Source organism: Notothenia coriiceps, unplaced genomic scaffold, assembly GCF_000735185.1.
Source record: "Notothenia coriiceps isolate Sejong01 unplaced genomic scaffold, NC01 NC01_scaffold00037246, whole genome shotgun sequence".
NCBI classification, from domain to species: Eukaryota; Metazoa; Chordata; class Actinopteri; order Perciformes; family Nototheniidae; genus Notothenia; species Notothenia coriiceps.
This window is the reverse complement of record NW_011369947.1, coordinates 11,494,797-11,519,687: the sequence shown is the minus strand read 5'-3', so window position 1 is coordinate 11,519,687 and position 24,891 is coordinate 11,494,797. Positions and strand designations below refer to the sequence as shown.

Here is a 24,891-nt window from a genome sequence, read left to right as displayed (position 1 = left end):
AATAATTACCTTAACGTAATAAATAATCTATTAGTTACCCTAGCATACCCTTAACAAGAACCTATCCACATCTAGCGTCCATCCTTAAGTTAATACAAGGACTGACAGTTACAAAACAATACCCATATATTTGTTGAAGTTATCATGAGATTTCATGTATGCCAACTAAATCTTTGCAAGTATGAAAAACATACAACATTTGAAACGATATACTATACTATAGGAAAGGACATGAAAAGGAAAACAGCTAACAGACAGTGGCCGTCAACCCTTTAAGTTGAAAAATAAAATGAGGAATTTACGGGACGTGTACCTCGTACGTGAGGTAGTGCTCTTTCAGCCGATACTCCTCCCACTCACGGCTTTTGGGGTCGACTGAGTTTTTCCGGTGCTCCTCCAGCTCCAGGCTCATCTGCTTCATCTTGTTCTCGTGACTCAGCAGCTGCTCCTCCTGCACCAATCACAGCACGCACAAAAAAACAGCCAATCAGATGCAAGCAGACACAAATAGAATATATATAAAAAATGACGTGGGTGGAGACTTTTAATGCAGTAGGATAGTGTAGGCTGCAGTAGTAAACTGTGTTTTAATCTATTTCTCTAATGGGAAATAAAAGCTTTTAGAGCCATCCTGATATTTATCCATTTGAGTGTGTGTGTGTGTGTGTGTGTGTGTGTGTGTGTGTGTGTGTGTGTGTGTGTGTGTGTGTGTGTGTGTGTGTGTGTGTGTGTGTGTATACCTGTTTGAGTCTGGTGGATGAAGACGGTAGGATGGGCCGGCAGAATTTCTTCATGGAGCCGATGGCGGCGGGGAAGGCGGGAGCGGAGAAGAGCGCCGCCACCAGGTTTATCCTGAAGATCCAAGACATCATCTCCTCCTCACTCCTGAAAGGGAGAAAGGCAAGATGAGGGGGTGGTGAAGGGGGAGAGAGCAGGCGAGTGCATAAGAAACTGTCTCATTGATGTCTCTTAGTTTGCCTTGTCAACATAGATTGTTCTGGAAGAAAAATGACAGAAAATAGACAATTGTTCAAAATGACACAATATTTTAAAATGATGTCCTCATCTCTACATGTAGCAGCTTTTATTTGAGTGCCCAAATTCTAAAGGATTCTTTATTTGTCATGTGCACAATAGATACAGCATAGTTTATGCAATGAAAATCTTTACTCCCAGGCTGCTCCCACAATGCAACATACAATATATAACATAAAAAAACATAAAATATTGAAATAAAATAGTACAATAGACATAATGTGCAATAAGTTACAGGAATAACAACAATATATACCCAATGAAATGAAATACTGTATTGTAGAATATAACTGTGTACTGTCGTGATATATAAATATGTGATTATGTGAGGGAATTCAAATGGGCCTTATGTATGTACTATATATCTTTCTATCAGTGAAGAAACCTTATAGCTTCATTTGCTTAATATTAACTACTACTATGTTGGACAGCTTACATCATGATCTTAAAACCAGGCAAAACATTAAAATCATGCAAAAAAATATAAATACAAATAGTAAAATACTGTAGAATTTGTCTTAAACCGCCATTTTGCAGGCTCATTTTTAATATGAAGTGTAATGAAAACATATCAAATATGAATTTACTTGACTTTCTTATTTTTTTGTATAAATATCTTTATGTCATTTTGTTTATTGCACATTCTTTTCCAACCTCTTGTGTTTACACAAATATTTGTATTTTATTCCTCTTTTATTTTGAGTATTGTGAAGACTGTGATTTGGTGACTCACGAGGCGTGCAGCAGGAAGACTCTCCAGTCGGAGGTCTTGAGCTTCATCACGTTGGCTCTCTTGCTGTAGTCGGTGGCACGGGTGGCCAAAGCGTGGTGGATCCGCACGGCGTTTTTCAGGTCCACCTCGGAAATGTCTGCGTCAGGCTTATACTCATCCTTTGGTCAAAAACAAAGAAAAACAGGATTAAACGGCATTGACGTTAAAAAAGGAGTGAATATAGAACAATTATTTAAAAACAAACTATTATTATAGTTAAAAAGCAAGAAAACATTTTGAAAATAAATATACATAAAAGAGTGAGTGCAATAACAATATGGCAATTTACTCTAAAAAATAAAACACTTGCATTATAGCAGAATTATTCAAAAATAAAAAAAGCATATTTACGAGAATTTCAAATGCAAAAAATAAGCTGGACAGATAGAGATGCATACGTTTCAATTATCTGCTATCAAATATATTTGATTATTATTTTCAATTTACTCTAAAATATATCATATGTACAGTATATCAGAATTTGAGGTGGAGAGATACATACTCTTGATGTGTGCTTTAACATTTTCTAAATTGACTCATTCAATTTCAATCTAAGGATTAAAGCTCTGCTCAAAGAACCACACTGCTGGAGACACAAGAAGAATATAACATTTAGTAGCTTGACATGTAGTCAGTAAAGCCTTCCTACCAGCAGGGGGAGACAAACAGGCAGAAGAGCAGCCATGCCTCTCATTTCCTCCCTTAATGCTCTATCTGTCCCACACCCACACACACACCCCCAACACACACACACACACACACACACACACACACACACACACACACACACACACACACACACACACACACACACAGGTGGATGTGTGTTTCTATGGTAACAGGGCAGAGATGCGGTACCTTCTGGAGATACAGGATCATCCCTTTCAGCACCGCATAGAACTTCTTCCAGCCGCGGCGACCCCTCGGGGCTGAGAGGGAGAAAACGAAAACAATTATAACTTTTCTTTGATATTTTCTTTTACAATAACTTATTAGCACGTAAATATGAATGTGTGTGTGTGTGTGTGTGTGTGTGTGTGTGTGTGTGTGTGTGTGTGTGTGTGTGTGTGTGTGTGTGTGTGTGTGTGTGTGTGAGAAATCACTCACTGCGTTTGCCGTCCATGTCGGCGTGGCTCTTGCGGGTCAGCACCCCGTGTTTGTAGGTGACAGCGTTAAGCTGAACGGGGATGGCAATGAAAGGATTATGGCCGTCCGTTACCCTGGCAACACGCTTGCTCCCGCCCTCGCAGTGCTCCTCCACCAGCTCCGACAGACTCTTCCTCAGCTCCTCCTCCTCCCTGCACACACACAAATACCCATTCACATAAACCTGAGCAGCACGTATTCAAGTGTACTTTACTTCCTAAAAAACGGGCATACCACGCATGTTTTTCCTTTTGGACACAAAATGCTAAATACTCACACTGCCCACTCCAGCTTCTCATTCTTGATGGAGTTATACAAGATCTGTGTGGGCAAGGCAGGGAAAGAATATATTTTACTTGAGTACAGGAATGTGAAGAAGTTCTTCAGTTCTGAGGCTTAAACTAAAAAAGATCAAGCTTTTGTTGGAGCTGTGTTTTTGTTTTTGAGAAGAAACTGTACCTTTAACAAGTCTTTAGGGTAGTCTTTGCCACTGTTGAGGCCATCTAGATTACTGATAAACTGCGGGCAGGACATCTTCTTCCCGATGTTCTGAGGAGAGATGAATATCAGATAACAGGTACAAGATTAGGATGACATTTCACATATTATTTATTTTGCGTGTTTGGTATAAATGGGAACAATACTCAGGTGCCATTTAAGCTGCCAATGTTTGTCATGATTCTTTTTAGGGTGCAAATACTAAATATTTTCAAAAAGTGAATGAAAGTAATGATGTTAAAGGTCTATGGCGTTAAAACAGAATGTTTGGCTCAGCACCACAGAAGTTGGTAAATATATATTTAATTTCCAAAGAAACTAATGTTTGCGAAACACTTTTATCCGCAGCAACTTGAATGCAGTTTTGCAGCTCACCACAGGGTGGCGGTGTGGTGCTACTGGTACTAGCAGCAGCAGTGGTTTTAGACCTCATGGTGTATCAGCTTTCATTCATTTTCTCTTAATTTAACCTTTAATAATGATATATCAATGGTAATTGAACATATAGAGAAGTGATTGCATATTGCCCGGTTCTGCTTGAATAAAGCCCGCTATCTAAAGAGAACAGACAGGGAACACAACTGCTTTGACTCACTGCTGTTGCAACACAAAAAATAGGAAAAAAGGATTTTGGCTTTTAATTCACATTTTCCTCTGAGGAGGCCACGTTACAGACAGGCTGGCTCCTTTGCTAGGAAAAACACCAAGGATAGGATGGAACAGGAGACACATTTTATTATCCTCCATTATTTAAAAATATCTGTCGAAAGAGCAACTGGGTATAGTTTAAACTTTAGAGCCATTCCATTCAAATTCAAAATTACATTTGAATAATTATAATTATTAAATAATTTGAATCAAATCAAACGTTATTCACAGAGCAAATGTGTCTCAGTGGACTTCACAGATCAACATATGTGAATGACAATGTAGAAAGATATTTTAAAAAAATGGTAATAAAATATTTGAATACAGTTACAAGATAAAAAGTAAAACACAAATGAAATAGAGTAAGATCCAATGGAATAAAATACAAGAAAAAAAAAATAAAGTAACTGACTATTTCTCTAAACATTACCCAAGCAACCGATTATTTGTCTTTGTCACAGCACACCAATGATTAAAATAGTATATCCGTATGTGAGCATCCTCTACTATGAGACACCAATTGAATCATGACTTAAACTCTATTGATAGTGTTCGAGATGAGACATAGAGTGTTAGTTCTATAAATGTACTTACCACCTGCGGGGGTGGAGAGAGACCAGGGGGCCATATTTGGTTAGCAGGGGAAGGATTTGAAAGGGAGGAAAAGGAAATTGAGAAGAGAGAAAGGATATTAGTTAGTGGCGGGGACTGGAGCTGAGCAGGAGGGTTGAGGAAAAAGCAAAGCACAGGAGTGGTGATACTGATCGTGTTACGCAAAGCACTCAGTGTAGAAGAGAACAGACTTGGAGGAGAGAAGAGACAGAAACAGGTCAGAAAGTAGGCCGCGCAGGAGAGACAAGAAGAGTAGAGAGAAAGACATAGAGAGGAAGACGTCACGCTGATCAAACACGGAGTCTTTATACTTTTGTTTTGCAGGAAGATCAGAGGAAGGGGAATCCTGTAGAATCAGTAAGATAGAGAAGTGGAGTACATACATGTCCGTGTAGATCGGTGTTGAGTAGCATGAGGGCGCAGGTTAATGTGTGAGCTCCATCTGCAAACAGCACAATACACAAGGTCAGCTAAATGTCATGCTCACACACACATCTGCAGAGCTGCGTAAATGCCATGCATGCTAAAATCATTTGTGTCTAATCTGAGTCAGTATTATAAGCAATAACGCTGTAGTGCCAATGTGCTGAAGTCTGGAGTTTGTTTAGTTGGGACCGTTATGGAGAGCTGTAATTATAGTAATGCTAAATCAATGTGTTTCTTATAGTGTGAGATTTTGTACATCTGTTATGACTTTTATTATATAACTTCCCACACAGACATGTTTTTTTAAATAAGTAGAACAAATACTTGGCTATGTGAAAAACATTTGGCACAAACTAAACTTGATATTAGAATATCTTTTTAAATGAAATGTTATAGCATTTAATGCATGAATATATAATAAATAATACATATTTATTGACATGGAGAAATGTACATATTTAAAAAATATATATTCTAGTATGTCTCTGTTTTTGTATCTGCTGCTTGATCTCTCCTGAAATCAATTTGTTTAACAATGTTTATTTTATGCTAAAATTAAGTTCATTAGCATCTTTTATTAGTTTATTTTGTTGGTTAGCAGGTTAGCTTACAGTGGTCTTAAAAAAGTGTTGATGGTTATGAAGCATACAATATTATTTAGGTAGACGTGGCAAAAAGCGTGTTTAAACATCCAAAAACGGTACACTTTACCTTGTTTGCTGTCAAACATTGTATTATGCTAAGGAGAACTCTCACTCTCTGCTTTGCGCTGGAGGCTACCACTTTTTAGGGGACATAAACGTATGAAATACATATTTTTGGTGAAGTGAATCATCAATATTGCTCCACATACCATCATCTTCATCATCCCAGTCAGCCTCCTGTTGTCTGTGACCTTCAGAGGAGAGCGTCTGAGGGTTGCAGTTGCAGAAGCGTCTGGAGAAATGCACAAGGATCCGCTCTCTCTCCTGGGTCTCTCCCATCAGGGGGAATGCCTTTAAGAAGTTCCTGTCGCCCACAAATGACACCACGAGGTCAACAGGGGGTCACATGTTTCCTAATAAATCACATCATCACTACAGAAATATAGCATTTCCTCGCTTCTGCCAGTTACAATCATTTGTGGAGCACAACTGACAGATTGGTTGGAAACACATTAACATTTTACTATAACAAAAACTACATTCAAACCTGCTATTTAAAACTTTGAGTAATCACATATCTTTTGATGTATTAATTGATGTACAGCACTTTGGACAACTCTGTTGTTTTGAAATGTGCTATATAAAAACCTTTGGATTGGATTGGATGTATTCTGTAGTATATCATCATTTATAAAGAGTTTTCTAGCCTAAAAGTATATGTGTGTCTGTGTTTTGAACCTTTGAAATGCAAAATAAATATATTTGATATTATAACTGTATGATAAAATCAACATCATTTCATTTCATTTCATGCATGTCTCCATGCTCTAATGTTCAGAAAGGTCTTTATTTTTCTCATACTGCCTGTGCTGCAGCACCTCTTTTCACCCTCTGTCTGAAACCAGAGCCCAGTCTGCTTTGATTGGTTAGCTGGACGGCTCTGTTGTGATTGGTCAACCACTTAGAGATGTCATAGGCTGATATTATTTTTACAATCATTAATCAGTTCAGTAATTTTTCAAGAATAATTGCCAAATATTTGCCTTCTTACATTTGATGATTAAATGATCAATTCACTGTTAACACACATGACGTTTAGTTACAGCCCGACATACGGCTGCACATTTCAAATAAAGCTGCTAGAAAGAACACTGATGGACATAATTGTTGTGCAGGCCGGCTACCACAGTTACCTTCATTAAACCATTTGCTGTGTTACATATTATAATGAACTGTCAACAAGAATATTTCATGTTTTATCAAATGTTATTATGGCTGACTTTAGTGTGAAGATCTGATGGGGAAAAGGATAGATCTTATTCTAATCTAAGATCCAAGTGCAAATGAATGCAGGACTTTTATGTAAACTGTTATTTCTAACAAGCGTCTGCAAATGTGTCTGAAGAGCACTGGGGGCCTCTTGAGTGAACAGGCAGCAGTTTGAGACAGGTATGAGAGCTCGGATGAACTCTGCTGCTGTCAGCTGCACTGGCTCACCGTACTCAACACGACAGCTTGATTAGCACGAGGCTGATGCCCTATGAAGGAGAGAGTACACACACGCTCATGTATATGGACGTTTACATCACACACTCATCACTTCCTCGTGCTGACTGTGCATTACCTCAGGGCTCGATCCAGGGACAGGCCGGAGAAATCAAAGAAGCTCAGGTACTCTGACGCCACCAACTGGCTGAACTCGTTACTGCGGAGAGTAAGTCGAGGAGGGAAGGGAGCGTCAGCACATCACAAGTATAAAAGGTTTGCTTAATTCTGCTGTATTAGAGAATAGAGAAACTAGAGCAGATGTGTCTGATTACTTTACAAAAACAACACAATTTGGAGCAACCGCTTCATATGATCGTCTCTTCCAGTGGTGGAATGTAACTAAGTACATTTACTGAACAAATGAACTTAAATACTATTTTTAGGGACTTATCCTTTAACTTAGTATTTCCATATAATGCTAATGTATACTCTGACTTCTCAAGATATCAGAGGGAATATTGTGTTTTTAACTTTTTTGACATTGTCAATTTTCTTCAAAAAGCACATATACTTATATATTATATGATATGATGCAGTATTCTACCACCAACTTACCTAATAGTGTACAAAGTACTTCACATAGACAAACTACAACATTAAAATACTCTAATATGTATTAATTTGTGATAGAAACAGAATGATATAATATTTTACAATAAATAAATACTTAGTATGTTTACTTGAGATGCTTAAAATGTAAGTAGCTAATAATATTTATGTATTTTTATTTAAGTTTAGCTGGGATCAATATGGAAAACATTTATAGTTATGCAAAAAGATGTGTTAGTTAGTTTAAGAAATGTTTACATGCTGGTATTACTTATTATATAACTTCCCCTCCAGACAATTTTTTTACTGAAGTAAAATTAAATACATTTAAATGTCTTAATTCCTTAGTGATTAAAACTGAATATTATTAGATATGTATATAAAAATGTAATCTGATCATTTTTCCTTGAAGTAAACTTTGCTGATATTATTTCCCTTAGGGTTTACTGGTATCAATATGGAGATCTGTAATAGTTACATTTTGAATGCATGATTTTTCACCACCACTGTTCATCCATACACTGATACTGAACATATGCAGCTATGTAAACATGTTTTGCTCTGTTTCTGGTATTTGCCATTGCACATGTGTTATGGTTTATGAGGAGCGCTCACTTCTTGCCCAGGTGTCTGGCCACGTCGCAGCGTTTGAAGCCCTCGAGGTGGTAGAGGCGTTTGGCGAGCCTCTTGGCGGCCTCACAGTCGGCTCGGCATCCATTGGCCAGCGTGTCGGTGCTGCCGCGCTCCAAACGCTCCAGACTGCCCAGATCGCACTCCTCTGAGTCCGGCAGCACGTCTGTGAGGTTGGCATCGCTGCAGGAGAGGACACACAAACACACACACAAGCAGGTGCCCGGGTTAATGAATGAGGCCCATGTCCGTCGTTACCATAGGTCGTTACACGCCCACTCACTTAAAACAAGAAACTCATTATATCAACATATGTTCGCATATATACGCTAAGAAAAGTCGTATGAGGTTTAAGTGTCTTTTACGACACTGACCCAGTTTCCCTGCCACTTAATGTCCTACTTTAGTGCAGCAAATCTAAAGGCTGATTATAATGCAGAAGAAGCTTTCACCTGCCCCAATCTCATCTAAAAAGCTCCACTAATCTTAAGCTGTTAACCTCTCGCATCATTACAATTTAAGTGCTGTAATGAGAAAATTAAAACCTCAATGATACTTCTATTTCTATATTTCTAGGCACACGTAGCCTGAAAGTCAGCTTTTCATTCATAATGTGAACAAATACTGATCTCTGTGGCCTCTCCCATCAACTTGACCTTGAGCAAAAAAACGATCTGAAAAAGTAGTGTCCATCTCATGCTCATTGTCTGTCCCAGCTGTGAATGGGTGTATCTGTGGGACTATTAAGTTGGGTGTTCCCTAAAAAAGAATGTACTCAACAACCCCTGCAGGAGTAGTTAAGGCTTCGAAACATTTAGAGTTGCCAAGCTGTTGAAGACATGAGAGTGAACACGCAGCTTGTTTATTGCCAAGTAATGTCTTGGCTGTATGTAAGACATGTTCTTGAACACTATGTACCGTGTTGGGCGTTAAGAGTCGTTTGACATTCTAATATAGCATTGTCTCAAACTGAACTGCGTTGAAGAGTTAAATATAGCCTACTGAATTGTTAGCTATTAGTGACCATTTTGAAACAAGCTTCCTCTCAGGCTCTGTTCAACGTCACAAAACTTTCTAACTTACTCTGATCCATGTATATGTAAAAACACACAACTAAAAGAAAATGCAATGTTACGGAGTATAAAGAAGTACAACTGACTCCACCTTGGAGAAAAGAAGACTACAATATGTCGGGTTTTGCCACTGCTGGTGTCTCATTCAAAACAATGACAAAAGAAGGATTTGGGTTGCTAGCGGGATCATGGGAGTTTTATAATTGCAGTGAGCTTCTCCTGGTAAGGACTCCCTCATTGTCCATCATTTCAGTTTTTACAGGAAGCCAGAAAATCATCAGATATCTACTCCTCTCCATAACTACCTGACCAGATGTTAGAAATGTTTAATTAATTAAAGTGTAAGATCTAAATAAGGTATTGGAAAAATGTGTCTTAAAACTGGACAAAAACCTAATTACAGCTTCTGATAGACAACCACAAGACTGACGTACTGGAGAGGACATCTGCTCGTTTTCAGGTTCATAATTGTATTTTGTTCCTTTTCTGTGACATGTCTCCCTGCTCTAATGTTCAGAAAGGTCTTTATTTTTCTCATACTGCCTGTGCTGCAGCACCTCTTTTCCCCCTCTGTCTGAAACCAGAGCCCAGTCTGCTCTGATTGGTTAGCTAGACGGCTCTGTTGTGATTGGTCAACCGTTTAGAGATGTCCTGCCCCTTAGCCTATCACGTACAATTAGTTGGAGTGCTAGCAAATAGAAGCGCAAGTGTTACATAGTGATGTCACTAGGGCTGCTCAATTAATCGCATTTTAATCGCGATTACAGCTTGCAACGATTACGAAAACAACGTAATCGAAATAAAACGATTATTTTTGTATTATTATTATTACTTTTTTTTTTTTTTTTTATAATAATAATATTTTTATTTATTTTTGGTTTTTCACTTGAATTATACTTAAAGTTCATGGTAATCAACTGTTAAAAACATACTGTTCAAGTTTTTTTCTCCTATAAATAGATGTTTTCAAAGTCAATGAATAATCACATTTAATAATCGCAATTACAATTATTGACCCAAATAATCGAGATTATGATTTTTGCCATAATCGAGCAGCCCTAGATGTCACTATGTTACAGAATTAAACAAAGGAGTCCAAAGGAGGCGATTCAGGCAGGGGGGGGGCGTGGTCCAAAACATTTACATGCACAAAAACCTATATAACACACTACAGGAAAAGAAAAACCCAAAAAGAAAAGTAGGGCCTAGAGATACAACGCCATTACAGGAGACTAAATAAAACCGACAAATTACCCTGATGAAAACTACAGATCTCTGTACTTAAAAAATTGTTTGGAAAGATATAGGTCAGTAGATACCTCAACAAATATATAACATAGTCTAGTCATATTCAGACATTTAAATGCAGAAATGTTAGATGGTACACTTTCAACATATAGAAATAGGGCCATTCCTGCTGACTTCAATGCAGAGTCTTGCTCAGGGACTCAGTTTGATGAACTCATCAGGCCAAGGTATAACTGTTAGTGTCAGAATCAATGCACAGTATTCATTAGTGCCATACTTATTTATTTATGACTTAGTGAGGTAGTTTGATTAAGATATTGAGTTTGGTCCACTGTACTGCAGTGCACTGCTTTGTTAGACCCAAGAGCCTACCAGTCGGAAGTTAATTAGCCTTTTATAGTACTTTCAACACGCATTGCTGATGGGATAGTTTTTTGATTACAAGTGAAAACAACCCCTACAGGCAAGCAGGACATTTCATATTATCCATGCTGAAAGGAACTGCCCTCTATTGTTGTATTTGATAAATCAGCAGGAAACAGTGAATTGTGGTGTTTTATTTCTTTGGAAAGACACATTAACCTCCATCAGTCCAAACGGCATTTCCTCATTTCCTGTCTGCGTGTGCATCTGCGTGGCACCGTCAGCATTATGGCCAGATGATTCAGACGTTTCTTTGCATAATCAGATCAGCCCAATTGCATTACGCTCACAAATTCAATACATTACGCGCTGTTGTTAGGGGATTTGCTGGTTACCGTGGATACAGCGGAAGCCAAGTGTCTTGTGCTAGGAGACAACAGTTTTAACGGGTACAAAGGGCCATCAGAGAAAAAAAAGACTGACAAATAAGCACTAACAACAAACAGCGTCAGGAGACAGTCTTTCTGTCTTCACATGTTGAAAGGCTGACTGCACACTGTAGACCAAAGCCGATATCCCTGATTTCCCTGCTCCAGGCAAGGTCACACTGCCTGTCTTCCCTGATTCATTAGGCCCTCAACATCACTCTTCATCTGGCCCCTGACCTTGGACACATTTGCCTTGGGAGAAGCTACAAGGAGCCTCCCCATCCCCGCAACAACACAGCTACCAGGGTCACGGGAAAACATCAACGAGTCACACAAACTGCTTTCGACCTTATCGTGGCAGAGCATCACTGCCAAGAATGACAATAAGATTGCAGATACAGTCGGTGAAAGCAGTTTGGTTTGCAGGGTGCCCGTGCTCATCCTTAGGGACAGGGCGGGGAGTTTGTATATCCGGAAAGGAGGAGAACCGACAAGAAGCCAGTTGATGGATTTAAATGAAATGATTCTGTACCGCGTTAATTGAATGAAAACTATGACCAGTTATTTACGTCAACAACATTTTTTCCATGACTTAGACAATGACGATAGCGCATCGAACGAAAATAATCACTTACTGTGATTATTTAAATAGAAAGATATTCTGAAATGTAGTTTTAAATTAAAACTTTATAAAATACATTTTGTTTTCATTGAAAGAAAAGAGCAGATGACTTGATTTTTTTTGCTAATGCAGCATTTTCATTTCCTGTGCGACATGTTAATTACTTTAGGTTCAATTGAATAAGAACAGGGCGTAGGAGACATTTTTAAATATTTAGGCTAGTCTGGATCCACCAAAACATTAAATATAATCGGATGACTACAACATTTTGAAATGTCAACAGCTTTTTTAAATAAAACTAGACTGAAATATTCAAGCTTTTCTTAAAATATGATAATAAAAATGAATAAATAACAGGGACATTTGTCACAATTTTAAGTCAAAATAAATAGAAATGGCTGACAAAATGAAAACCATCCCTTTACGACTCCCTCTGTATGTATTCTGGACATGTCCAACAGGGATAGACCCAGATTCTACTCAATGGACAAGATATTCCACCTGACCTGGGAAAGTCAGAAAGCAGGAACCCCTTTGAGACCGAGAAAAGCTGTTGAAAATTGAAAAATGGTGTGGATGCAAATACATACATATTTCACAAAGACATAAACACACATAGATATGGACTCGCATGAAAAAAAGAGCCAGTGGCAAACCATCAAAACAATATCTCGGCCGGTGTTTGCAGTGAAATTGCTTTTGGTTGTCTGACCATATTAATTCACCAGACTCATAAATCATTCAAAGCATCGTATCAGTCATGGGGATAAAATGATGCTAGGCTCCACCGATTGACTGCTCTGCTGTCTGGCAATAATAGAGCCAACACACACACACACACACACACACACACACACACACACACACACACACACACACACACACACACACACACACACACACAAAATAACAGAGAAAGAAAGAGACACAATATGAAGTGTCAGATATCTAGAGCGGGCCTTTATGCCAAGACACTCGGCGTCACAGAGGGCCAAGTGGCACACAGTCAACCTGTTTGTCTATCTAAAGGCACACAAGTCTGTATCCCCAGGCCACACATATTCATCCGCTGTGACCGCCACTCAGTCTGCCAGTGTGTCAGAGATAGAGAGCATGATGGAGCATGCCAGTGACTCACATGCTAATCTCTTTGGCTCTGCAACTCCCGAACCCACACCTACAAGGTGTGTCTGCGTGTGAGATGTGTGTGTGTTGGGAGGGTCCGAGTAGCATCTTCCATCAGGGTGAATATTATGGGATTAAATGGATTATGAAATTCTGTTATTTCACCGGCTTTTCTTTCCTTTTCATTTATATCATTGGTGGTATCAACTGTGGTAGACATGTTATAGGAACACACACACGAGTGTGTGTTAGACAGGAAACCTACTGGGGTTAGATACAATCTCTGCAAAAAAAAACTGTAGCAATATTGGACTCTTGAATGTCAAAGAAGCCAGGACAAACAAAACAACTAAAAAATAAGTGGCCACCGTGTATCCAAGTTACTTCTACACTTTGTTTTTTACTCTATTATTGACATTGTTTAACCCAAGGCCATGACATGCAGGTAAAAAGTCGCTCATATTGATTTTTTTTTTAAATGCTGGGCACAGTTCAGAGTACAAGTCAGGCATGAAACTAACAGTTTTAAGAAATTAGACAGCCTTCAAACATGCTAAACAATAATCCTTCAATATAACTGTAGCTGCCCAAAATGTCATCAGCATCCATCTTCACAATCGGTTCAATATCACAAAGTGTACAGTACTGGTTCCAGTAGCTCAGGACATAACATATTTGGTGTTTGGACTGTTGGTGGGATATTAGCAATTTAAAAACCTTGCCTTAAGCTTTGGGAACTTGTCAACTTTCATTTACCTTTGATTCATTGATTCATCATAAAAGGCACTGATTTGTTGATCTTGAAAATAATACAGTTGCAGCACTATCATTAATATACAATTGTAACTTTATCAATCTCATATCTGTTGCCTTACTTCTATCTATTTTAAATGACAAATTCTGAATAAGATACAATGTAAATGTATGGTAAATTCAAGCTACAGTCTCTAAATCCTATTGATTAGTAGTTATGCACTTTAAGTCCCCCAAGGAATACCACATGACATTTTTGTTACGTTGAAGTCACTTTACATTTGATTGTAGTTTCATATGCAAGTCCCTTCAGAAATGTTAAAGAAGTGCTCCAGTGATATTTTGGCAGAGTAAAGTTACAGTGCAGCCTCCTCACTATTTCCATTTTGCCACGCAGCATAATGTCAATGTTCCCACCCATTTGGACGTGAATTCTTAGAAAAATTCCCTATCTGTAGAAATATTTAACTTACAGCATTTGGAGCAAAAAGTCGAAGTGATCATCATATTCCTCTTTCCACATCGTCTCTGTGAGATTTGTAAATCAGCGGTTAAAGGCGCGCTGAGGTCCGCCAGCCTCATCATCCAGTAGTCGGTCAAATCCGCATCGGCAACAGTTTGTTGTTTCACTTTAAATCAGACTCCTTCAAAGCGGAAGTCAGGTCATAGATGATGACAACCTGTTCGCGTGGTAAATTAGACCGTGGCGTTATTCCGCCATAGTGTAAACAGACTGGGAATGTGTTTAGAGTTTTTTCCTTGAAGTTTGTTGGCTGACTTAACGCTCCACAGAGGAGAGGATGTTGGGGGCGGGGCCAGCGACTACACGGACTTTTCCTGATGAATTGCTGTTCCTAGTGGTGACTTTACAATGGCCCTGTGTGTCCCAGCCAGCGCCACTTCCTCTGCATTTAAGTGAAAGGCTGTGAGCCAGCAGCTCAGTTCAATATCAGCGAGACGTCCTGTATCTGTACTCCATTGAGCTGCTTTCCAGCATGGAGTCTTTTAATGTGGTTATTTCTGTACATCCCCCCAGTGTATTGCTTCAATACGGCTCAGCAACCACTGATGCAAGACAGAGTACAACCACATCAAAAGTGTAACCCTAGAGCAGAAAAGTGTTTAACTCAGCTCAACATTGAACGGGCTCAAAAGCACTTTATGTTTTTATATTTGAAATGAAGATCCCAATAGAGTGGTGGAGAAATGTGTCCTAATCCTAGAAATGGGTTAGCATGTTGACCTTTCTGGGCTCCCTTGTCACAAAGTCAATTGTTTTTCTAAGTTATTTTTGGTTATATTCCTGAAATAAGGTTTAATACAAGCTTAAAAGATGTTCCCTTTTTAATAACAACATAAAATATGTCAGTGTGAAGCTTTTACCTGTCTTAGAAATGGCAGTTGCTAACAAGTCGCTCATGAGACTACTAAATGTCTTCACGCTAAACATTAGCCGCCTCCAGTTTAGCGGTGACGTCATTCGACCATTCTATATTAGTTTCTAGCATTGCTTCATTTATTGACGTCTGGCAATTTTATTTACGCTTCAAGTATTATTAAATTGTGTTAATATATAGAGATTATCCTGCTGAACAAACCTCAGATCTTATGTTCTTCTATATTCTAAAATCCAACGGAAACATCCCATTGCTTTCAGTTGAAGGAGCCCTTGCAATGCTAACTTCCAGGTCGGCCTACAAAAATACCTCATCACTGCACAACTCTATTTTTGTCTCAGCTAAAATGCATGCTGTGCATCATTGTATTAATGTACAAAGACAAATAATAATAATCCCCACACTCTATGTGATGGTAACACACACAAACACACATGTAAACATATTTGTATAAGACACACTGACACATCCCTGCGTGCAACCTCGCTATCAATATCCCAGCTTCCTCTTTCTCATCTGGTGGAAAAAACTATAGGAAAATCAGATGACAGTCGTGCAGCTGTGGGGCAAGAGTAAAACGTTTGGGGCTTGAGATTGAAGATTATAATAGAGATAAAACCCTGGAGGATGTTCAATTGGTAAATTGGTCAAGGCGAGCACTCTACGAGATCAACAGCACTTGCGTTTCTCTGCGCATTATTATGTACAGACAACGACTAAGACTGCATTTCCCGGATCAAAATAATAACACTGGAGTTCAGTCAGTTCTTGGACCAGAATACCTTTTTAATCCAAGTGGACTCACTCTACTGAGTATTGTGCACATCAGGGTTTTATGAGAACTATCCATAGCTCATGAGAACTACCATGAGATATTGATAACCTTTGACATTTACACACCGTGACTTTTTCACTCACAGCAAAATTCACAAACCTGTTACAGGCCTGATGGGATGTTCACATGACAGCTAGCACATGGGGGAAAGTGTTGCAGTGTTTTTAACAAAAAGCCAGAGCAGGATACATGAGATACAAGTGCTCCTCAATAACATACAGTATGTGAAAAGGAGTCCTTTCATACACCATGTTCACACGTTTAATGTGTCTTGGGTGATAGGATTGCAAGTGGACAGGGCTAAATAGAAGTGTTAATGCCCATCAGACACATTATGATGCGATAACTCAAACCACTTCAGCTGGTCTGCAACGCATTTAACCTCATATGTTTTGTGATGTGAATTGCCTAAAGGGGCTTTGTTCACAACATTTGACATTTTCAAATAGCACATAGAGATATTGGTGAGCCAACAAATATATTGCCTTGAATATGTCAATGAATGGACCCAATCTGTTATGTTCTGATTTCTTCTTTTAATTTCCAGCAGACTAGGCACATGAAGTTCATTATTGTCTAACCGCGGTTCAAACAGAAAGGTAATGGTCATGAGACAAATTCAAATGCCAAGAATGAACTGACGTACTGAGAGTTGTCCACTTGTAATCAATCTGCCAAAAAGCATGGTAATGTCTAAAGTAAACAGGGCCATCATGCCAAAGATAGTCAAAAAGAACTTCAGGTTGGGTTTTCCCATCCAGTCTACAAGGGTTTGTTGGATTGGAAAAGGACCACGTCCCAGGGGAGTCTAGTGGGGGGTACAACTCTCATTCCAGAGGAGCCTTCCGGTCATTAGCTGGAGCAAGAGCTGAGTTCGTATTCTGGGCAGGAAGTCAAACATTTTTTAAGTGGGTGTTGGGCTCTTCCAAGTTTGTCCCTTGTCTGGAAACTATTCATGATTTTAAAGGATAGGGTATCAAGGTGCAGCCAAAGTGTCCAGTTTGGGGACATCAGAATTGCTTCTCTGCTTTTTGCAGACGATGTGGTTGTGTTAGCGTCACCAGACTGTGACTTCCAGCAGGCACTCGGGCGGTTTGCAGTGGAGTGTAAAGCGGTCAGGATGAGAGTCAGAACAGTGGACTGCACCCTCTGGGTAGGGAGTGAGCGGCTAGATTAAGTGAAAGAGTTCAATTACCTTGGGGCCCCCTGGGAACCCCTGAGGATCCCACAGGAGGAGCTAGAAAAACGAGATGTCTGGACTTCTTGCTTAGCCTGCTGTCCCCACAAACTGGTACCGGATAGGCGTCACAAATGGATGGATGGATAAATGTGTATTTGTAATATCTAGAGCCAAGCATCAACCACTATTGATGTTTAAAGCATCAACAAACTTAAAATATAGTATATTATACTACTTAGTTAGTACTTAGAAATGGCTCTTCACATTTCTAACTTTCAATTCAAATAAATCCCTGATTAATTGAGGAGATATTTATTCATGGCAATACAATACACACATTCATTTATGTTGGAGTTGCCATTACCTTAAATCACTTATTGTAAACAAGGTGTCAAGATGTTAAAAACCAGGACACAAATATTACCATATGGAATTGTATAAATAAATATATTTGAGACTAATATACCTCAGTATAGACTGACCCAAAATATATACTCATATAACATTTTATTTTATTTTAAGTGTGCCTTTCTCATATCCAAAATGATTCATATTATTTAATTTGTTTTATAACAGCAATACATGCAATTAAGTGAACCCAGATAACAGTATCTAATGAAATATAATGAGTTACTGGGCAAAATATTGGTACTGAGACAAAACCCCAATGTGGAGGCAGACAATGGACAATGGTGACCTCTTTCGGCTCTGTGAGACTTATTGTGTTCAGGTGTGGGATGTGTTTGGTGAAACACTGATCATCTTACAACAACCAGAGGATATCTTCTGCTCTAAATTAGCCACAAATTCAAAGAGGAGAAGAACTGAAAAAGCCAAAAAAAGCCACTAATATTTCAGAGTCAGGCTCTATTTCCACTCAACTCAAACAGGAAGTGTTGACAGACACCTCAAAGGAGAGAAGGCTGCGGTAAGAAGAACCTCATTCAACCAAAACATTGGTACGGTTAGACCGAGGGATGTGTCATAAAACATAGAGTCGGGCTATAAATAGACAGGGATAAATCCGTCAGTGCTGAAATGATTCAGTTAGTGTGTGTGTGTGTGTGTGTGTGTGTGTGTGTGTGTGTGTGTGTGTGTGTGTGTGTGTGTGTGTGTGTGTGTGTGTGTGTGTGTGTCTGCCTGTGGTGAGATGCTGAAAGAGAGCATTTGGATGTATTACTGCTTGTGTTGCAAAAGTGCGTATGTCTATTTGTGCTACTAATGTTTCCATATCAGTGCCTGAGGAGTGAGGATAATCTGCAGGATGTTTCAGTGGCGCTATAGAACCACGCGTAGGTAGGGTTTTTATGCCAAGATGACATCCTGAATGATGTGTGTGTGCAAGTGAGAGACAGAAAAAAGGGAAACATTCAAAATGTGAAATATAGATATGAAAGCTCCTATATCTGTGTCACTGAGTGAGCATTAGGAAGTACGAGCATTATGCACATTTTTGTTTACGCATGCATGCTGCTGGCCCCATGTATCTTTACTCTTTTATGTGTGTGTCTGCACTCCACAGTGTTGTATATGAAAGAGATTAGTCCACACGGCAGAGCTGCTTCTCTGATATGGAAACAACTGAGCCTGGCTTTTATCTGCTCTGCTTGGGCTTAGATCTACCGGGCTCGCAAGCTAGGGGGAGGAACACACGCTCACAGCATGTTCGCTCAAACTGGTGCACATGCATACTAATGTTCGGCCAGAGATAGTGCACGCATCTACAAGAATAAAAAGTATGCATACATTAACGTACTACACGCTTCTTGTGCCATGACTTCTCAATATCACTCCTTTCTGTGTAGCCTTTACGTGTGTGTGTGTGTGTGTGTGCGTGCGTGCGTGCGTGCGTGCGTGCGTGCGTGCGTGCGTGCGTGCGTGCGTGCCTGTATGTTTGTGTGTCTGAATGCTACACTACAGGTTGCATTAAGACTAGTTGGCTCCACTGTGCAGATCTATCAGTTGTAAGCTGCTTGAGAGATGGATAGAAAGCGTGTATTTCATGGCGGTTCGATGCATTTTCTGTAGATAAAGGTTAAGCTTTTACCTCGTAGATTCACACAGGGCATACACTGTAAAGTAACAGGTTGGTGAATGTATAATATAAGTGAGTGACAGTCTGGCAAATCACCTTATGAACTAACAGGCAAGCAAACTGACTGAGACGAAACAATATCCCTGACTGCTTGAAAGAAAGCCTTCATGTCTTATTTCCATGTGTTGGATGGCTTGTCTACAACATCTGCAATGCTCGACAGTGTTTCCTGTATCCCCGTGGCAAGCTGCCGACTTGACGTCCTTCATCCACTGATGTCAGAATAATCAGCAGTAGCAGGGAGAGGATCTACAGGGAGAGTTTGGCTGAGGTAAGATTAGGTTTCTTCTCTCTCCGCCCGGCGCGTCATCAAAGCCCTGTCTGTTATGAACGCTGAAGCCTGCATTTTGGACAGAGTCTGTAACGTTGTCTAAAGCATTGCTGCCAGGCTTGAAAGAAACGATTTGAATGTTTTGATTTGATCAGAATTTGTGAGTCTTTTCATCGTTGCACTAGATAATGCCAACTGTTCTTACAGTTAAAAAGAGTTACGGTAAATAGTTTTAACATTGTTTGAAGACATCATATTTCAGTTGCATTCATGAGGCATGCACAGCTGATGTATGACTCACTATCAGAGTTTCTGCAGCGTTTTGAGACACATATGGTGATCCAACTGCTGCACGCTGCATGCCAATGAATTTCCCGAGAAGACAAACTGCTTTCTGTCTCGTCCACTGTTTAGTCATTTACATACTCTCCTTTAACCAACTCTGGGAATGGCAATGTCAGTATTTTGGTCCAGACAGAAATAGCTCAGGTACCATTGAATGAATTGCTATGGAAATTTGTAAAGATATCATAATGCCAAAATAATTAACCCTAATCCTGTTGTAACTTGTGTTTAGAGCCTATTTGCTAATGTTAGCATGCTGATATGCTCAACTTTAATATTGTAATATTTTCTGTCTTCTTTTTATGTACTGTTTTGAAACACTGCATATGTTTTTCTTAAATTATTTAAAAAAAATGTTTTTACCTTTATTACTTATTTAATGGTATTTTGTTACCAATTAATTTCTGACTTTATTTCCAATATTTTACTACTTTTATCATCCTAATGTGCTTTTTATTCAATATAAAGCTGCAATATAAAAATAAAGGTTCATTGATTGATTGAGCTATGATAGCAATCATGTTTACACTTGTCTCTGCTTATAACTTAAGTGTTGTAAAAGCCCATATGTTAAAAGAAAATAAGAATGCAACAAAATTGTTTAGTAAAAAAGAAACACATGATCTAGCCCTTTGACTAATTACTTTACTTTTTGTATTAATGTTATGTTCTAATGCCTTGTATGTTTTTATTTGTGAAAGAAATTATGTTTTGTAAGTGTTATTTTCCAAAAAACAAACAAACTTATAGTTGCGTAATATCAGCATGTTAGCATTGACATTGTGAGCATTGGTAGCATGCAGACATTAGATTAGATGTACACTTTTTTTTAAATTATTTCTATATTCTCTGTAGCAAAATAGTTTAGAGTATCTGGATGACGGGGAAACACATGGACTGAATGACCCATAAAACAACGTGTCTGCCAAACAGACTGACTGATTCACTTGCCATTTTGTATCCATCGCTTTGCAGCTGTTCCGTCCTGCAGTGAAAAAGACTAGTTGTCCATGACGCCTGAAGTGCCAGAAATGTAACTGAGCCAATTATGTCAACCAAAGAGAATGGACACAGGGAAAGAGAGGAGAAGAGAGCAATGAGAGATAAGATGCAGCAGCAGGAGAGCACTGTAGAGGAAATGGAAGAAGAGGTGATGCAAAGAAGGAAGGAAGAGGACAGTGCAGGAGATGAGATGAAGTGAGATAAGACAGATAAAGTGGGGAAATGAATACAGAGGCAGCAGGTGAGATGGATCACAGAGAGATGGTGTGACAGAGTGAAGGAGGAAGAAGCAGAAATCAAATACATTTAGAAAAGGATGTGGAAACGTATGAAGCACCCTTATAGATGCAGTCATAATTGTTTTTGCTTTAACACACATCCATTTGACAGACAGTATGATCAAATGCTTTTAAGAAGTGCATTTTATAATAACCTGTCTGTCTATTCACTGTGAGCTGTCCTCTTATGAGCCCATCCAGAAAATAACCCTCCACTGGTGCTGTGCTGCGGCTTTATTATTAGCATTTATAGCCAAGCTACTTTCAGGTACTTCAATACAAATTAGACTGAAGAGCAATCTTTTCAAAACCATGCGTGCCCCCTTTGGGAATATTTAAACCAAACAAACTTTGACTGAGCTTTAACTGTTCAATGGCTTTTACCTCCATTGACTTGCATTGAATTGCTAATGCTTGTTTGATTTTAACAACTGAAAAAGTACTGTTGAAAACCCACTTTTAGTTCACGATGAATTGGATACTGGGAGTGCCTTTAAACCCTAAGATATCCCTTTAAGACTGACTAGCAGATGTATCCACTCGAGATTTAAGTGCTTAAATGACTGGCTAGCATAGAGCAATAATCACTCGCTTAACACACACACACACACGCACACACACACGCACACACACACGCACACACACACGCACGCACACACGCACGCACACACACACACACACACGCACACACACACACACACACACACACATTCACTGTGAGACCCTGCTGGGCAGAGGAAAGCTGAAGACGATGATGTCATGACATAAACAATAGCTCATTCAGTTTGGCGCTGGTGGTCAGGAAGTAAGACCGTGCTTAAAGGACAACATCTGTAGACGGGGGGAGAGAGGGAGAGGAAAGAGTAAGAGAAGGAGGGCCGACATTTTAAATCCTCGGTTCATCGGATAGTTGGTACTGAGATGTGGAAGCAGCAGGGGGGGGCTGGGGAGAAATCCCAGCAGCTACCTGAGAGGATCTGTCTGAAACCAGAGCCCAGTCAGCTGGCCGGCTCTGTTGTGATTGATCAACCGCTTAAAGACACTAGCCAATAAAAGCGAGAGTTTTACATAGTGAAGTCACTGTGTTGCAGAAGTAAACAGACCTCAAAATTGCTCTCAAGTACAGTGGTGAAAGAAGTACTTAGATATTTTAGTTAAGTAAAAATACCACAGTGTAGAAATACTCTGTTACAAGTAGAAGTAGTGCATTATAAATCTTAATTAAGTAAAAGTACAAATGTATTTTGTATTTCTCCTTCAATGGCTTATAATTAGTGATCCATTCATCGTTTTAATTTTGCAGTTAGTAATGATGGAGCTTACTTGAATTGCTCTATGTGCTGTTGGGTATCCAAATTCATAATAGTACATCAGAATCTAGATGTATAATTGTATAACTGATATTAACCTGCAAAGTAACCTGTAACTAATATCGTTAAATACATGTAGTGAGTAAGAAGTACAATCTTTCCCTCCAAAGTGAAGTGGAGGAGAAGTATGAAGTAGCACTAAATCAAAATACTACTACATTTACTTAGTAACTTAGCACCGCTGCTTAAGTAAAGTACTCTATTACATGGACTTCATTTCATACTACCAATGTCTATTTGGCACTCCAGGAGTTGAGTAGCAGGACCTGTGCAGGCGGAGAACCAGCCACAGGGATTGTAGGAAGCCAGACAGACAGACCTATAGCCAGAGTTCAGGTTACATGGCGTTTCCCATATGGTTCCTGTTACCACCTCCCCCTTCAGTGGCTCTTCCTAAACCTTCCTAAGTGCTATTAAGGTAATTAAATGAAAGAAAGTACCGGCAGCTGTTGCTGTATTCTCCACAATTCCTCTGGGTCTATGCAAATGATAGACAAAGTGAAGGAGATAGATATCAAAGCATTATAATCTCAGCATTGTTTATTATCAGCTGGCTATCTGAGACGATAAGAAGCGTACTCCTGCTGTTCAGCTCACCTTAGTGATGTATTATACTGACAGGCACCCTGTGTCTTATTTCCATACTGCTGTATACATTTCAAGTGTTACTCTCTAATATGAACCCACCACAGTGGTCCTGCAAATGCCGTTTCCTCTCAAAGGAGGTCTTTTGTCATGCATACATCTTGTGTAATTTGGCCGCACCGAGGTTATCTCTCCCTACTGTGCAAGTACGCTCAAGGCAAAAGGGTTAAAGGAATCAAATAGAGCTGCAGCAATGTGCAGGAAGGCCTCGTGAACTTTGCTGTCTGGATCGCTCTCAGTCAATACCAACAGGGGAAGGAGCGGTGTTATTACAAAGGCAGCAACCCTGCTTAAACAGTGACTGCATGAACATGTACTGTAAAAGCTCTCCTCCTGCATCTTTGAATTTTCTGCAATACTGTCTTTTGTTTGCTTGTTGCTGTTGAAGTTACGTTCACGCTAAAGTGCACAAAGCTATCCAACCATGACAGCTTCCCTAGTCTCCTTTTCCGAATATATTGAGGATTCTTCAACTGAGTAACATGAGCCTAGCATTTGATGTTGTTTGGTTGGGTAGACTGGTATGTATTTGCCTGCCAACTGAGTTTACACGCATAGACAAACGACTTCCTTTTGAACCAGCGGACCACCCCATTCACCCCCAACCAACCTCCCCTTCTCTGAAGGGCCCACAGCTGCGTCCCACCATGCTCACGCCACCTGCTGGTTCAGCCAAGGTCACAGCATATTGCACCAATATCCAAGTCAGCACAACAGCGTCTATGAATGACTTCACTGCCTGGTTGCAGCAGGAAATGTATGCATGCAAAACGTAAAATAACTTACTTGTTTTTGTGTATCATAGCTGATGATATTGTCATGATCTTAGTTTTTGTTCCCCTGATTAATTTTAAGTCCTTGTGTCTTGTCTTGTTTTACTTCCTGTCTGTGTTTTCCCGCCTGTGTGATTTTCCAATTACTTTCACCTGCTTCCCCTTGAGTTTTGCATGCCCTCCCCAGCTGTGTCTTGTCTATGTGATTAGTCCTGTGTGTGTATATACGGTATTCCTGTCTTTCATTGTGTTCTCTGTGAGTTCCTTGTGAATGTTTCCCTGATGTGGTTCAGTGTGTCGCAGTTCCTGGTTTCCCGCTCTTTCTGGATTTGTTTTTGTTTAACCTTGCCAGCTCCTTAAGTGTTTAGTTGTGTTTTCGTACCAGCTTTCATTTAATAAAGCTCACTTTTTGTTTTATACTTCTATACCTGCGTCCCCAAAGACGTGCACACATAGACTCTAGGTCAGGGGTCGGCAACCCGCGGCCCACGGGCCGCATGCGGCCCTTTAAGCCCTCTGCTCTGGCTCCCTTGAGCTTAGACAAAAATAAGAAGGAAATAAAATAAAAGTATTTCTAGGA

General features: G+C 39.5%; 1 protein-coding gene across 1 annotated transcript in view; it reads right to left on the bottom strand.

Moving 5' to 3' along the window:
• psd2 (pleckstrin and Sec7 domain containing 2) overlaps window positions 1–24,891 on the bottom strand; it is a 33,612-nt gene that overhangs the window by 3,545 nt on the left and 5,176 nt on the right. Inside the window, exons 3-13 of the mRNA XM_010794795.1 lie at window positions 8,494–8,691; window positions 7,406–7,486; window positions 5,991–6,145; window positions 5,095–5,153; window positions 3,413–3,502; window positions 3,231–3,274; window positions 2,915–3,105; window positions 2,666–2,736; window positions 1,769–1,926; window positions 741–885; window positions 314–451 (exon numbers count right to left, since the gene is read on the bottom strand). Of these exons, the coding sequence (XP_010793097.1) occupies window positions 314–451; window positions 741–885; window positions 1,769–1,926; window positions 2,666–2,736; window positions 2,915–3,105; window positions 3,231–3,274; window positions 3,413–3,502; window positions 5,095–5,153; window positions 5,991–6,145; window positions 7,406–7,486; window positions 8,494–8,691 (1,330 nt within the window). The remainder of the gene's footprint in view (window positions 1–313; window positions 452–740; window positions 886–1,768; window positions 1,927–2,665; window positions 2,737–2,914; window positions 3,106–3,230; window positions 3,275–3,412; window positions 3,503–5,094; window positions 5,154–5,990; window positions 6,146–7,405; window positions 7,487–8,493; window positions 8,692–24,891) is intronic.